At 26.6% G+C, this 18,306-nt stretch overlaps 1 protein-coding gene across 1 annotated transcript; it reads right to left on the reverse strand.

The window, feature by feature from the left end:
- Window positions 1-10,238: 10,238 nt before the first annotated feature.
- LOC136082206 (uncharacterized) lies at window positions 10,239-11,060 on the reverse strand. The gene has a single exon (XM_065800724.1). It carries the CDS (start codon window positions 11,058-11,060, stop codon window positions 10,239-10,241), a length of 822 nt encoding a protein of 273 aa, XP_065656796.1.
- Between the last annotated feature and the right edge of the window lie 7,246 nt (window positions 11,061-18,306).

Here is an 18,306-nt window from a genome sequence, read left to right on the forward strand (position 1 = left end):
TTACTAAGTTCAACGCAATACGTTTTTAGTTTTTGACACAACATAATAATACTTCATTATGATACATGTTTCTTTGAAAAGGAAATTGTCTTTAAAACAATAAATGCACACAACTAAATAAATTTATTATAAATAACTAAGCAAATGAGTACAAATACGTTTCAAACAAAAAAAAGTCGATTCAAAATCAAACATGTGTATAACAAATTGTAAAAAACATGTCAATTTTGATCTTTTATATTGCATTAATGCGTCATATGACAAACCTAAAATAAAAATTGTTACAGATAGTTAGACATAAAAGAAAAACAAAACAAAACAAAACAACTGGAATACAATTTACCTGCTTTTCGGTAGCCTGTTGTCATACTTAAACTGCTGTCATGATGCAACTTGTCAGTGTTGTTTTATGACGTTATTTCACGTTGGCTTTTAGTAAACTTTAGTTAAATTTAAAAGATATTACAATAAATTTAAAATGTTTTAATTAAAAAGCAAAAAAACAAATGCCTAAAGGAGCCAAATTAAAAACATGAAAGATAAAAAATCAAGTAGATATAAATAAATTGCATTTATATAGCTAAATAGTCTTGGATTATAGAAAATTTTAAAAGCAGTGTTTTCAATAAATTAAACTACCAAATAATTATTTTTAACAAATAGAATGTAGCATCATATTATGATGATTGGGTAGTGAATTAATTTAACTATATTTAACTTTAATTGGTGAAAAACAAATAAAGTTTCAATTAAAAAAGACAAAAACAAACCAAATATACAACAGTATATTATAAGAAATTACAAAAAAAAATAAAAATTACAAAATTAAAAAAATAAAAATAAGTCACCGAAGAAAAAACGGCAACAAAAAATTTATAAATATCTTCACTGATTGAAGACATTTACAGCCTTTTGGTTGCTGTTTTTTCTTCGGTGTCTCCCAACACCCCGGTATGGATGAGCCCTCCATTTGAAGGATGGCTTTTTAATGAAGGACCTCTCTGAGAGAGGCCCTGGGTGTTGGGAGCGATATCTTTGATATTCTTCAAATGTTAACGACTCTAAAATTACAAATAGAAAGATATAATATAATTTAAAAATATTTAAAATTTTTTTAAATCAAAATATAAAGCATAACCTCACCAATTTCACAGGATGAAGAGGATGCTAAAAATAAATTAAAAAAAAGTAAATTAAAAAGAGTTAAACTTGTGAGAAGTTTAATTTTAATAAAAATATGAGTAAAATGCAAACAGTTTAAAAATGTAATATTTATATTAAATAATTCTTTCACCTATTGCACATATTTCTCCGTAAAAAATATATAAAATTTAAAACACAGCCCTACCAGTTATGCTTCTACCAGACACTAAAGACAAAAAATATACCTCAGAATTATTAATAGAATTATATTTACATATAAATAAGTATATAGCTATAATTTTTTTTAACTATTCCTCTTATTTCTTCCATGAAGTTGTCTAAAGTAAGAAAAAAGATAAGAAAGAAGCTAAAACTAATAAAAACTAAACTAAAATTAACTATAAACTAAACCAAAACTTAAAAACTAAAATAAACTTTAAATTTTAAAATCTGTACCTCAGAAGACAAAGGTCGGTTATCCAGTTTTTGTGAAAATGAATTATGTATGAGACCTTTTTAGTTTTTTCAGTATCTACATGAGTATAAAGACTGTTTTCCTGCGACAATGTGAAACAAAGTTTGCTCAATATAAAGGGTCTGGTGTCCCCACAATGTATAGAGGAAAAATGTCTGTAGTTCAGAAATGAATTTTCACTTTTTTTATTTAACGTATTATTTTTGTCAAAATTATATTTTATGTGCCTCAAGACAAATTAAATAAAACATAAGTTTAACCATCAAGAATAAAAAAAGCCAATGAAGACTAATTCTGTGTCTAAACAATAAAAGCACTTAAATGTATAGACGTTAAAATATCTACTTAACTTTTTAAAAATAAATTCACTAAACTAATGTAACTAATACCTTTATTAGCTTTCTCTTGATCAACTAAAAAAAAAAATTTTAATTAACTAACTTGATGTAAATAATAAGAAGCTGTCTTACTGAGAATTTTAAATATCTTCTCTATTATTGACAATATAATTTTAAGTATTACCTAAGTTCTTGGGCTCATTGTATAAAATTATAAAAACCTACTGTTTTACTTTTAAGTCAAAAACAATATTTTAAAAAACATTTTAGTTACTTTATAAAAAAAATAAAATCCTTTTAAACGTACTACCTCTCTCATCATTGTTGTCAATTATACAGAAAAACAAACAAACAACAAACAACTTTTAAATCTACAAAAATTTCCAACTTACATTTTTTTATCTAAATTTATCTATAATAAAATATGAATTAATGAGTTACCATTATTTAAAGTTGATCCAGAAGCAGCTAAAATAAATTATCAAATAAAAAGATTATTTATATAATCTTGACGATAATGTTGAAATAAACAATATTTATTGCTTGAAAAGTTAAGTAACAAATGTAATTCAAGTATATTAAAATAAATGTACTAAGTTACCTGTTGTGGCTGGTGCAACTGAAGTTATAACTAAAAAACCTTTTTTATCTATCTTATCTATTTTATCCTCATGATTATGTTTAAATAAACAATATTTATTGATTCTTTTTAAAATAAAATAAAAAACCATACTATTTGCTGTAAAATAAAATAAAAGACATTACTATTTGCAAAAACTGATGGTGCTACCACACCTAAATGACAAAATTTATTATAAAATATATAAAACATATCGATGCTTTAAAAGAATATTCAAAAGAAGTATTTAAATCTACAATATCTAAGTACTTAATGAGTTTTACCTGTCTGTCTAAAAATAAAAATTGAGATAAAATTATATACAATAAAATTGCTAATGCTACATTCGTACTCAAATAAAATCTAAATGATAACACTTACTTAAGTCGCTGTCAACTTGCCTGTCTTAAAAAAAATTTGTATTCTCATTAATCCTAATCTATAATCTATAATTAAACTTACTAATATAAACGATAAATAAACTTGAACTAATATAAACTATAAATAAACTTACTAATATAAACTATAGACAAACTACTATATACTATATAAACTAATATAAACTATAAATAAACTAATATAGCTATGTTACTAATATAAACTATAAGTAAATTACTATACACTATATACTTACTAAAAAGGCCTTCAGCTCCTTTTAACTGCTCTAAAAAAATTAAAAATACTTGCTTAAAATGATCTAAAAAGACTGAAGACAAAACTGAAACACTTTACTAAAAAAGAAACATTGTACTAAAAAAAATTTTTTACGAGTCATTTTAGTTTTAACTTCTTCTAAAAAAAAAACAGAAAAATAAAAACAACGAACAACAAACAAATTTTAGTTTTTAAACAATGAACAACATCAGTTCCACTTGAAACTAAAAATTTATCAGCTCTAATCGGCTGGAAGACCTTGCTTAAAAGACCGCGTGGAGTAAAGAAACGCTATTAGAAAAGCCTAGAAAGTTCTTTATTAAAAAAGAAAGCGAGGCAACACTAACACTATTAAATTACAGTATTCATATTTAGAAGATAAGATAAAAATACAGTATTCATGTTGAGAAAGTACTAAAAAAACTATTTTACCAGACATTTTATTTCTAACTTCTTTTAGAAAATGAAAACAGGCTATAAAAATTAGAAAATTAAAATAACCAACAACAAACAAACGATTATTTTAATTTTTGTTTTAAACAATGAACAACATCAACTCTTCTTGAGAATAAAAGTACATCATCTCTAATTCGCTAGCTGACTTTACTCGAAAGACCGCATAGAAAATGTAACCGCGCATAAAAAAAGTCTAGGAACTACTTAAAAACTAAGAAATAGTGTATTTTACAGAATTCAGAACCGTAAGTAACAATACGAACAATAGGCGAAACTATGCGTAACTATGCGCACTAATAATCATTAGCGTATTAATATTTAAATGTCTTAGAAAAAATATTTTGTACAATTAAATTGCATTTAAAGTTTTGGACCTTGAGTCTTCCCATGAAAGTAGCATCTAACAAAAGAAAATTTGTGACTCTATAAATATAGTACTAACAACTGATTTCATTAAAAAAATTAGTAATTCTATAAGTAATACTGACTGATAAATGAAACTTTAATACACAAGTTTTTTTAAAAGGTAAAGGATGTAAGAATTGACTTTTGTAAGGATTGTAAGGATTTGTAAGGATTGATTTTTCTGATTTTTTTAGCCAGTTAAGATTGCTTACAAAATAAGATTGCTTAATAATATGTTTTTTCGCACTTGGTAAGCCAGAAGTTTCTTTATAGTATATAACAAACTAAAATATTAAAAAGGTCAAAATATTGCATGGTTTTTTAATAATGAAATTTTTGTCAAAAAAACAACACGCATCGGTCAAAGTTACAACGTACATGTTGCACCTTTGATCCATTTGACTTATTTTTTGAAACACGGAATAATGATACTTTTTGGTCGAATAGCAAAAATGTATTAAGTATAATTTTTGCAAAAAAAATGAAAGAACACCACAAAACTTGAATGATTTTAATTTATTCAATAGACTACGCAAAAATCGCCTAGAAGCAAAAAGTGATCATAGGTACAACAGGTTCCCCTACAATTTGATAGACGACGCAATTCTGCGCAAAAACTTATAAAACAAGTTTGATGATATATTATATCACATAAACCATACAGGAATAATTAGGATTCCAAAAATTTATTTCAAACTTACCCAAACTTTTATTTAAATTTGATTAATTGTTTATTTGGGCAAATTTATTTCGTAAGACACAACAAATCACGTTTTGGGTATGTAAGTAATGAAATTAATAATTTCATTAGTAATATGTGTAAAGCCATTGAACGCAGCCAAACTGCGATTAGAAACTACGTTAATAGTATGGAATAAAAAGAGTCCCGAATGTCCTCAACAGTTGGTGACTGTAGTCATAAGTTGTTGAGACAAGCCAAAAAAAATTGTTTATTAACTGCACGTTAAACTGCTGTGGTAGCAGGTTTAAAAGCTAATTTGCATTTTTTTAATATTTTACTTTCATTCAATAATTTTTTAATGAAAAATTATTGAATGAAAGTAAAATATTAAAAAAATGAAAGAGCAAATATTTGACATTTAATTTTATACCAAAGGTACAAAGATGTCTTTCGCATCATAAAACTATTAATCAGGCCAATCAGTATGTTTATTGCCCAAATATTAGTATTTATTAACTTAATTTTGGTTAAAAAAAACAACTTACTATTCGACAAATAATCTACGTTGATATAAAAATTTTAAAGCTTTTTGTAACAAAATTAGTTTTCACCACGTTAACTTAAAACACAACTTTTACAATAAATACCTTGATGACCTTGATGACCTGGGTGTCAAATAATCTGCTATGAATACAGATGGCCAAGATGTCAAAAAATGTCCAGAACGAAAAGAAAAAGTTCTTTTATCGTCAAATATTGTGATTTCCTAAAACATAAATAAATTCGCACTCAATATATTACTTGTTTAAATTGTTAATGAGACTTTCTTTTTATAAGAAAATAAACAAACAAAACCAAAAAAATAAAAATTATGATATTTAAGACTATTAAAATATCAATATTATTATAAACTTATACATGAATAAATCATTTTTGAAAGAGAGAGAACAATGAAAAAGTTGATCAAAATCTTGTAAAATGATGGCAATTAAGAGAAGAGAGAAAAAAAACTAATTAAGTTCAAATTCTTATTAAAATCATCGATAAAAGATAATTTAACAATGACTTGAACCTTCCTAAATAAAAAGAATTCGATAAATAACTTGTGTAATAGTGGTGACAAAAATTCAATGTAAAGATGTGAAAGACAAACTCCCTATTTTTTCACTTTCAAAAAAATTTTCTTTCAAAAAAAGTAACATTTGGAAAGTTTTAGCTCAAGACAATGCTAACTGCATTATTGAGATGGAAATACTAAAAATTTAAAAATTTTGACAAAAAATCAATCATTTTTTGTTTGCAAAATGAAAGTGGTTCACACTAGAAACATTATTCGGGGTCTCATTTTGTTCACAGATAAAAAAATCAGTTATTAACAATTTTTTTAATCTGATTTACTGTTTTTTATGGATTCAAACTCTATGATTTCCAAAATATAAAACAAATAACTTCAATAAAACATAATGTCATAATAAGTATGTTAAAGTACACAAAATTATTAAGAGACTTACAGTATCAGACAAAACGAGTGCAACTAAATAATGCTAATTTAGTTTCTTTATATAAAAGTGCAGCATTTTTTCAATTTAAAAAAATAACTATGTAACTGTTTAGAGACAAAGTTCTTCAATTTTTATTCATCACAAAATTCATTATTTGTACACGAAAATTAATAAATTAATCAAAAGTATTAAAAAAAGTTGATTTCCTTCTGGACAAAACAAGTGCAACTCGACAAAAAATTGACCAAGCTGTATTTCGCTATCAATATTTCGTGGCAAACTCTTTGTTGCTGATCACAGCCTTGCATCTTCGAGGCATAGATTCGATCAGATGATCAAGGAAACTTTGTGGAATCGCTGCCCAGGCCATTTGAATTTGTTCAAACAGTTGATCCTTATTACAAACACCTTCACGATTAATTCTGCGGTTGACGATCTTTCACAGGTTCTCGATAGGGTTGAGATTCGTAGATTGAGGCGGCCAATCCATCACCGATAGGTGGTTGTCTTGAAACCACCGATAGGTGGTTGTCTTGAAACCAATGCTTGACTACTTTTGCAGTGTCTTTCGGATTGTTGTCTTGCTGAAAAACCCATTTTATTGGCATATTCCATTCAGCATGAGGTTACATAACATCTTTCAGGATATTTTTATACATGAAACGGTCCATTATTCCATCGTTTCGATGTATTGGACCTAGACCGTTAGCAGAAAAACACCCCCAGACCATTACATTGCCTCCACCATGCTTCACGGTTTTATGGCAGTAACGTAAATCGAGGTGTTTTCCAGCCGGTCGACGTACACGACCAATGCATCGCTCCCAATGATGTTGAACTTCGATTCATCACTGAACAGGACAGTTCACTATTTCTGCACATTCCAGTCAATTTGAGATGTAGCAAACAGGAGTCTTTTCTTCTGGTTTTTTAGTGAAATCAGCGGTTTCTTTGCTGGGCGTTGAGAAAATGTTCCGGCTTTAACAACACGTCTTCTGATTGTTCCGTCCGATAAAGGCAGCTATAATTGCTTTTGTATCTCGACTGATGATATCCAGGGATTCTTCTTGACGGATCTGACGATCATAAAATCCTCTCTAGAAGTGGTGGAACGCGGTCTTCCACCTTTGTTATCTGCTGCCAACTTTCCCGTAGAACGATATTTGGAACATAGTCTTGATACGGTACATTTTTTCACGCGACATTTATCACAAATACTTTTTTGGGACATTCCACTTACGTAATCGCTAATAATTTTCTTTCTTAGTTCCAATCCAAGACTGTCGGGAGCCATTTTTGCACTTGAAGTCATAAAAATAATAAAAACAAATAATCACGCTTCTCAAGGCTTACCGTGGCACATTTCCTTTGTGATGATACAATAATGCTCTGTGGAACACAACATCTTGGTTGGATGTGGGCTGTATTGATGTAATGAAACACTTGTTGTATTTCACTTCTTGTATTGATGTTATTCGATAAAACACTTTGAAAAAAATTCACTTCGATAAACTGTCTTGATAATACTGACTGATTGACTTCCATATACTGACTGAACTACATGTCGATTTACATGTCTCTTATATAGTAAAATGAACCTGTGTGAACCTGTTCTGGAAGATTCTAGATGCTTCTCTTTGATGCTTCTGGATGCTTCTGGAAGCTTCTGGAAGCTTCTGGATGCGTCTGGATGCTTCTGAATGTTTCTGGATATTTCTGGATTCTACTGGATGCTTCCAGATGCTTCTTCTGGAAACTTCTGAAAGCTTCTGCATGCTACTGGAAACTTCTGGATACTTTCTTTAATTATAAAAAAACTTCCGTGACGTTGACACGGACCAGACTTAAGAAAATGAAACAAAACTAAAAAATTTGCACTTGTTTTGTCCGCTGCAAAATGACACTTGTCAACGAAATTCTGCCTGTGTGCTGTCACCTGTCAGCTGATTGCTCATTTCATGGCATGCTATGACTCCAGACTCCTAAACTTTTTGCTGTGGTAGTATAGTTTGTTTCATTTTTAAGACATGTAAAATTAGGAACACTTTTTAGCATTGTTCGATGTTGGTTGCAAATGTTTTGTCCAATACTGTATATAGATTATCTATATGCTTGTTGTTATTGCAGCTATGCTATAATAACATAGTTTTACTAAGTTGTTTTGGCCTAAATTCTGAATTTTGCTATTATTCTTTGCAAAGAAATTACTGTTCCAAGCAGTGGCGGAACTTCAAAATTTTGGCCCCCCCTCCCCCCGCAAAAGAATGTTTTTAAAAAAAAAAATAAAGCTTCACATATTAAATAGATATTTATTTCATATATCATATTTAAAAACAAAAAATTAAATAAAGATAAAAATAACTTCAAAACGAAACTAAAACTTAACCGAACTTAAATAGTGAAAACTTTCCTCCTTGATTTCATATTGGCAAAATCGGTAATGATGTTTTCCATTTCCATTTTTCCAGCCGCTTTTGCCTCAATAGAAACTATTGCAAGGTTGCTTAAACGTTCTTTACCAATGGTATTTCGTAAATAATTTTTTATTATTTTAAGTTTCGAAAAAGAACGTTCAGCTGATGCAACAGTAACAGGTAATGTAAGAAACCATAACAATCCTGTTATCACTTGTGGAACGCTTGCAGCTAGAGTTGACAATTTTACTATTAAAAGGTCAGCCAATTCACGTATAGATGATGTTTTTGATATTTCATCGTGTAGCATTGACTTTACCATAACCATTTGCAGCGGAAATTCAGTTGTTATATCTTCACTATATTTTCTCTGAATGGCTTTTGCACAGCTTATGATCTCACGTTCTTTCATTACTATTAATTTATTTGGATGGATGCAGGAAAATAGTTGTACCACTTCTTGCATTCCTTTAAATCTATTGTTGAGTTGGTTGATAACGACGTCCAAAATTTTTATAAAAATATTGATGCGAAAAATTTCCTCACTACTATCAAAACGGTGATCTGTAGATAATTCGTCAAAATGCCTTTTCACAATTTTTCTTCTTTTTTGAAAAAATATTGCAGGAACCTGCCACGTAGTCGCTATTTCTACCGCTTCAAGTTTTGCTGAATCAAACATCTTTCTATATTGTTTTAAATTTTTGCTGGCATTTTATAGAGAACCTGAAGCTGTCGTAAGATCTAAATTTTTAGTTTGCAGCAATTTTGATGGTATATGTACCTCATTAAGGATTTTAGACAAAAGCACGCATAAAAAAACAAATTCGAAACTGCTCATATATTTTTGTATTCGTACTGCTTCATCGCGTTCTTCACGTTTTGTACTTGTTATTGATATCTCAGAAAGAGCTTTCATTATATCAAGAAAGCGAATTTTAACGGCGAAAAGAGAAGTATATCGTCCTGCCCATCGCGTTGGATTTAACCATTTTAATGTTATTTGTGATTCTCCTGTATATTTGGATAGTAGATCCCACCTGTTTATGCTATTTCTGAAAAATGAATACACATCTTCTAGCATTACAAAAAATGAAGCAACTTCAACACAACATTTAACCGCATCGTTAATAACAAGATTTAAATTATGAGCTGCGCAATGCATATACATAGCATTGGGTTGATTTTTCTTAAAAAGGGCCTGAACCCCATTGTATATCCCACTCATGACGTTCGCACCATCATAACCTTGACCCCTGCAGTTACTTAATTTTATATGATGTTTTTCTAACAGATTTAAAATTTCTTCATGTAGTCCAGCAGCAGTGTGGTTATATATTTCCGTGAATCCGAAGAAAACTTCTTTAATTTCAATTGATGTGGCTTCATCTTTTTCATTTTGAATGATTTTTACGTATCTAAATACTTGACTGAGCTGATCTCTTTTAGTAATATCTTGTGTTGTATCCATTATAAATGAATAAAAAGGTGAACTATTAATATCAGCAGTAAGAGTGGCTTTTAAATGTGTTGCAAGGCAATGTATGACTTCATTTTGAATTTGATAGCTTAAATATTTTTAAGACTTGCACCCAAAAATTTGATTGGTATCGTATTTGTTCTTCTATATTTTTATCAATTGTTTCATTATGTCGCCATTTTTCATAAATGCAACAAGCAAATATATGTTGTTGACTATTTTCGTGAATTTTAATTTTTTTAGAAAGACCACGCCAATCTCTGACACCATGCTCACGCCAGTTATCCTTTGCTTTTCGTTCTTCTGAGAAAAGCCAACAAGGCTCGCAATAAACGGCATCAAGTTTTGGGGAATAGCAAAGCCACATTCTTTCTATAGATCCATATTTTGTGGTAGTTTTAAAATATTCCTTGGAAAACCTACGGTTTTCTTGCAAGGGGTCGCGTATAAAAGGACCTTTTGGCCGACACGATTCCGATAATACAATTATTTTCTTAATATCTTTTGTTAGTATTTTACCATGAAAATTTGCAATGTCAGTAGAAAATAATTCTCTTGATTTTTCTAAATTAATTTGTTCAATGGCGTCATTCGTATCAGAGTTTGAATCTTCCTGGTCTTCATTTCGGTGGTTTCTCGGAGACCTATTCACATCTTCTTCGTTCATGTTTTTATTACCAGTAGCAATGTTTTCTTCGATATCATCATGTTCTACTGACTGATTTATACATACCACTTCTGCAGAGTTTTGACTTTCCACTTCCGTTTCCGCTCGCTTTTCGATTGGTTTCAAAAACGTTGTTAGCTTCGGCAATTTAGCTAAAGTAGCTTTTGTTTCTTTTAACTTTCTTCTTTTTGCTGCACCGCTTGTACTACTTAATTTCTTTTCCATTAATATGAGTCAAAATCTAAATTATTACAAGTTTATAAATTCAGTACCTGTTGTAAAATTTTTAATTATTACAAATTTATTAATTACCTTTTATTAAATATATCAGTGAAATAATAAACTCTCGTGCAACAATACTTTATTATTCGTAACACGATTAAATAAATTGGAGACTAGTAATTCAGATAAAACAAGAAATGAAAAGTTAACTTAATACAACGGAAGATTTAATATAAAATTGAAAATGAGAACATACATTTAAAAGTTAATTTGTATATGCAACAAGGATTATAGAATCATTATCCTTGATATGCAACGACATAAGAAATAATATTGTTTATATTTTAAAAATATTGAATATGTAACTAAGAACTTATAAATTGAAGAACTTCTTACAGTTTAAAAAAAATTTATACGCAACAAATTATTACTTTTACCGAACTCAGTCTAATTGTCTAATTCATACACAAACACAAAATAACGGTATAAAAATTAACTATACAATAACATCTGGCAGTTCGCAGCTGATAATCGTACTTTATTTCTCAATTGCGTATGCAATTTTAAAAAGGTTAAAACTTTTCGTTTAAATGTAAACTACGCACTCCAATACAAAAATAAATTTTTGAACAATATATTTTAATACGATGGATGACTTTTTTTTTTTATCCAAGTTTTATATTTTAGGGCCCACTATACCTGCGGTAAAGAGTTTTATAGTATAAATATCATTGAGAGTATAATTTTTTTTATATGAGGGCCCCCTATAGCTGGTAGCCCCCCCCCCCCCGCAATGCAGGGTCCTGCGTCCAGTAGTTCCGCCACTGGTTCCAAGCTACTTGTCTGGTTTTTGAGAAATTGCTTTGTAAAATTACACGCTACGTTAAAAAGAAAGAAAAAATAGGGTATGTTAGTGTTTTTTTGTTTACTATTTGATGTCATTCATTTTTATTTAAATTTTATATGAACAAAAAGTTTTAAGAAATATTTGCATGTAAAAACAGATCAATACAAAATTGTACTACATCTATCAGAACGTGTAAAAAAGTTTTTTTGTTTAATGACGATTTTGCGAGAGTATAAGGTTTTTTTGGTGCATCAATTTTAAAAAAACTTTTTTTTTACTATTTTATAAATTAGTAACAAATAGTCTTGCAAAAATGTCACGTCGCAAAAATGTCCTTATACTCTCGCAAAAATGTCAAAATAATAAATATTTATTGAACCTTTTTAAAAAAACAACAGTTTTTTATTCCTAATATTATGGTAATACTTTTGTTTTATTATGTTTTAAAATAAGGAAGTTAATTGACAAAAACTAAAAAAGGTTATACTTAAAAGGTTATATTTGAATCGGTCAGTAATTAAAAATCATTTACATATTTATTACAATTTACATAGTTTTATTAGATTATTTACATATTTTTTTTGTTTATTTATTATTAAACTAAAAATTCAACTTTACTATGCTTTTTTGTTTAGTAATTAATTTTTTGTTTTGTAATTAGAAAAAAGAAAATTTATCTGAACACTATCAATCATTATACAGCGGTATTTTGAATTAAAAGGAAACTATTCGGTCAAACAGTCAAATTTAAAAAATTTAATACAAAAAAGAATTTTTTGAAATAAAGAAAAATTTTTAATTAATCTGAGAGTAAGAAAAAATGAACTGAAACAAAGTTATTATTAAACAAATAAGTTATTTGAAATTAAATCAAAATCATATCTTTCAAGCTAGACGCATTTTTCTACTTTGTTTAAACAAAAACAATGTCCCTTTTCCCATTTAGTTTAAAGTGCATCCTAATGAGTAATCTAAAATATATTCAAGTTAACTTCTTCTTTCTCAGCCTGTTGAGTATGTATGCATAGAGATATGTATATATATGCATATAGATATGTATATATATGCATATAGATATGTACATATATATATATACATATATATATATGTAATATATATATATATATATATATATATATATATATATATATATATATATATATATATATATATATATATGTATATATAAATATATATATATATATATATATATATATATATATATATATATATATATATATATATATATATATAAACTAGTAAAAAACACTTATCTAACTTTTTTTCTTCTACTTAAAGTTTCACCATTGCTGGATTATCAGAAGAGTTCAGAACTCTTCCTGATGATCCAGCAATGGTGAAACTTCAAGTTGAAGAAAAAAGTTAGATACGTGTTTTTTACTAATTTATTATTGCTCTGTTTGTTAAGAACATTGAGCACTCTATTTGTAAAATACACTAACATAATATGCATATATATATATATATATATATATATATATATATATATATATATATATATATATATATATATATATATATATAATATATATATATATATATATATATATATATATATATATATATATATATATATATATATATATATATATATATATATTTGTTTATTTATTTATTTATACAAGTTTACATTTATTTATTTAAAAAACAGATTCACATTTATAGAAAAATATCTACTAAATACAAAACAAGGAATTTCATTTTTATCTTATTTATAATTTTGTCGAGTAGCACTTTTTTTTATAATTTTGTCGAGTAGCGCTTTTTTTTATTAAGGTGTTTTTTAAAATATTCAATACATATAATATATCATATAATATATATTTATATTGAAATATCTTCACATATTGTATGTTAAATTTTTAGAAGTTGACAATCTTTACACTACTTCTAGTAATTCTCTTTACAACCATTTCAAAGTAAGTAATGAAAATGAAAGATGAATAAAAACAATTTGTTGTAGTTGATACATTCACCTCGAAGAAAAGTTTTAATTGAGAGTTCAGTTAAACTAAATTATTAAGCAAAAGAAATGAACATAGATTAAATATTTGTCGAAAAAGATAATCTTTTTTTTTCACTTATTGAAAACGGATTTGTATAATATTAAAAATTCACCATAATTTTCAAATCATATAAAATGTAGGTAGGAGAGAAACGTGTGTTTGTTGTTGTTTATGAGTTCCTTTGTTTTCATTTTTTACTTTAGTGTAGACTTAAAATAAAAAAGTTTGATTTTATAAAGAAAAGTAACGCTATTTAGTTAATCGCTACCTTTTGTTTTAGGATTTTTAGTTTTTTTTTAAATGTTTCAAGTTTTTTAAAGATCTCAAATTACTTTTTATTTTAAAGCACTCTAACTCATTAGTTAATAGATCTAATTTATGGCATAAAATGCAATAGTTCACTATATCTGTTATAATAGTCAGCCGCTGCTTTTTCTAAAGTTACATATAACATGAAAGCTGATTTTCCTGTTTTTTATAAAAACAAATACCGTTGTTTATAAACGTATTTATTGAAATCAGTCATCTAGTTGGGATGTCTATTTGTCGACATATTCATAAAATAAATGTTTTAATGAATGTCTTAAAATTAAAAGTTCCTGCCTATATTTGTCCTGTAATAGGATTCGTGGCGCAATGGATAGAGTTTTGTCTCAGAACCCAGTGGTTCGAAGTTTGACGCTGGCTCTAGCCCAATAATCGACATTATTTTATATGCGTGCTCTGTGGTAAGTCCGTAAAGACTTCTTGGAGCTCCTTAATAACTGCAAAGAAAAAAGTTTCTTTTAGGCTTTTGGGTATTAAATAAGTATCAACCTCTTTCATTTTTGTTTAAATTAAAAATGATTTTGTGATACTAGTTATTTATTAATTATGTATTAAAAGAAATTTATTCATAAAATAGTTTAGAAGAGAAAAAACATCAAGCGATTTGTCCTGTAACTGGTTACTTAAACATTCTTTTTTTTTTTACTTACTGAAATGTCTTGTTATATTAAGCAATTTTTCTGATATAAAACCAGACATAACTGAATTTGTAAATAGAACTCAAGATATAACTAATGTATGGAGAAAAAGTTTACAACATCTTAATGAATACATTTTTTTTTAAATTTGCCAACAGTTTGCTTAAAATTTACTGTTCTGCAAGGTTATGAAAGATTATACTCAGACTTTTGTTAAAAAAGTATTGTGGAATACCAACAATGTTAAAAAATTAGTACTGACAAGTATAAGGGTCAATATTTTCCTATTATATTTGCATATAAATAGCTATAGAAGAAGCCAGTGATAGTTATACTCATTAAGTTAAAGTTAAAAGTGTATGTATGTATGTATGTATGTATGTATGTATGTATGTATGTATGTATGTATGTATGTATGTATGTATGTATGTATGTATTTATGCATGCATGTATGTATGTATGTATGTATGTATGTATGTATGTATGTATGTATGTATGTATGTATGTATGTATGTATGTATGTATGTATGTATGTATGTATGTATGTATGTATGTATGTATGTATGTATGTATGTATGTATGTATGTATGTATGTATGTATGTATGTATGTATGTATGTATGTATGTATGTATGTATGTATGTATGTATGTATGTATGTATGTATGTATGTATGTATGTATGTATGTATGTATGTATGTATGTATGTATGTATGTATGTATGTATGTATGTATGTATGTATGTATGTATGTATGTATGTATGTATGTATGTATGTATGTATGTATGTATGTATGTATGTATGTATGTATGTAAGTATGTTTGTATGTATGTATGTATGTGTGTATGTATCCATGTATTTATGTATGTATTATGTATGTATATGACAGCAGGTTTTAGGCTACAGAAAACATCAATAAAGACACACAATTTAGGCTACACCAGTATCTAATATCGTGTAGCTCTAATCTTCATTCATCAACAATATATACTTACATGTATATATAAATGTAAACATATATATATATATATATATATATAATATATATATATATATATATATATATATATATATATATATATATATATATTTAAATTTATATATATATGTTATCTATGTATATATATATTTATATATATACATATATATATATATATATATATATATATATATATATATATATATATATATATATATATATATATATATATAAATATGCATATATATCTAAATATTATGACGCTAATGAATATTATTAGTGCGCATAGTTACGCCCATAGTTCGTATTGTTAATTACGATTCTGTATTCTGTAAAATATACTATTTCTTAGTTTTTAAGTAGTTTCTAGACTTTTAATGCGCGGTCAGGTGTTCCATGCGGTCTTTCGAGTAAGGTCAGTAAGCAAATTAGAGCCTATATACTTTTATTTTCAAGGAGAATTAATATTGTTCATTGTTTAAAATTAAAATTTAAATAATCGTTTGTTTGTTGTTGGTTGTTTTTATTTTTCTAATTTTTATACCCTGTTTTTATTTTTTAGAAGAAGTTAGAACTAAAATGACTGGTAAAATAGTTTTTTTAGTACAATGTTTCTTTTTTAGTAAACTGTTTCAGTTGTGTCATTAGTCTTTTTAGAAAATTTTAAGCAAGTATTGTTTTATTTTCTTGAGCAGTTAAGAGGAGCTGATGGCTTTTTTAGTAAGTTCAATTTATTATCTTATTTATAGATTAAGATTATTTGTGGTAGAAAGAATAATGAGAATAAAATTTTATTTATGTATGTAATATGAAAAGTTAGATAAAATAAGACGGTTGATTGTCGTCATGTAAGTTTATATACATAAGTTTGCGTTTATTTCAATCAATTTTATATTCTTAGGAAAAATAATAAGGAATAGAAAAATTGAAAAAAATTTTTTTAGAATTTGTCGAAAGAATGTTGTGTTATGCTTCATTTTAAGGTATCTGGATATGTATTTATTAGAAATTTTTAATTTTGTTTTTAAATGGTTTCATCTTTTTCATTACAATCTTGTGAATTGTAGTCTGCATTCATTGTTTTATTAAAAGTAATTGTTGCTTATAAATTTTGTTTTATAGTTGTTAAAGGTTTGTATATATGTTTTTATTATGCTTAAAGTTAAAAAGTTTTTGATAAATACGTGTATGTAGTGATATATGTTATATAGTTGTTTTTCAAATGTGTTTTTATAACAGTATGAAATGTATTTTATTTAATGTGTACATGATTTTTTAAAGGTGTTTTTATATGTTATACAACATTAAAAAAAATTGTGTTTTATAGTTAGTATAACATTAAAACACAATATATTTGATTTATAGATCTAGAGCAAGATTCGTCAACCTTACCAGTCAAGCGGTGTTACTGCTTTAGGTCTAAGTGTTGTCTGGCCTTCAATATAATTATTTTGAAAATGCATAACATTATCTTTGATAATTTTTTGCGTAATGTTGTTACCTGTGGTTTATCTTTATGTTAGTGTCTATTTTTAAAATTGATAAATAGTTAGTTTCATTACTAGAACTCACTGCTTTTGTTTTCTAATATAAATAGCACAGTGAATATTATTATTATTAGTGCGCATAGTTATGCCTATTGTTCAATATTATTTATGGTTCTATATTCTGTATAATACACTATTTCTTAGTTTTTAAGTAGTTTCCAGACTTTTCTTAACCAAGTGTTTTCTTCAAGAAGTCACGACCTTTTATGGTATGAGTTCAAATTGTTTAAGTAGACATTAGGTAGATAATGTTTAGTATCTTAAAATGATAGGTAATATAAAATCTATTTAAAATTTTATTAAGTAATTAAAAAATGATAAATTTTATAGAAAAAAGTAAAAAAACTGTTGGAATTTGTCAAAGGAATGTCGTGTTATGCTTCTTTTTAATATCTGAATATATATTTATATTTTTAAATTTGTTTTTAAATGGTTTTATCATTTTTATTACTTTAGATAAAAATAAACTGACATTGCCAAAAAAAATATGGATAAACCCTAAATAAAATTGTTATAGGTTTTTATTTTAAAAATTTTTATTGTAAATAATAATAAAAAATTATATTAATTTTTGTTTATCAATTTTCGACCTCTATGGTAAACCAGTGGTTAAACTAATAAGTTAATTTGTAGAGGTTTATATATCATATATTCTAAAGTATTGTACATTTGAGTTTTTTTAATAAATTGCTTTACATTACATAAGGCATTTTGATTCTTTTTCTTCTTTTTTTTACTTTTAAATAGTTAAATAAATTTGTTTTATAGATAGGAAACCAAGCAAGATTAAACATTTTTTTTTATTTATCAAGTAATATGTTCGTAATTAGAATTGCAGGGTTTTGTTGATTTTTACTTGAACATTATTATTTATCTCTTGATAGAT

Source organism: Hydra vulgaris, chromosome 07, assembly GCF_038396675.1.
Source record: "Hydra vulgaris chromosome 07, alternate assembly HydraT2T_AEP".
NCBI classification, from domain to species: Eukaryota; Metazoa; Cnidaria; class Hydrozoa; order Anthoathecata; family Hydridae; genus Hydra; species Hydra vulgaris.

Bases quoted from the DNA above. Each gene is read 5' to 3' on its own strand.
- LOC136082206 (XM_065800724.1), bottom strand. From the start codon at position 11,060: ATGGAAAAGAAATTAAGTAGTACAAGCGGTGCAGCAAAAAGAAGAAAG.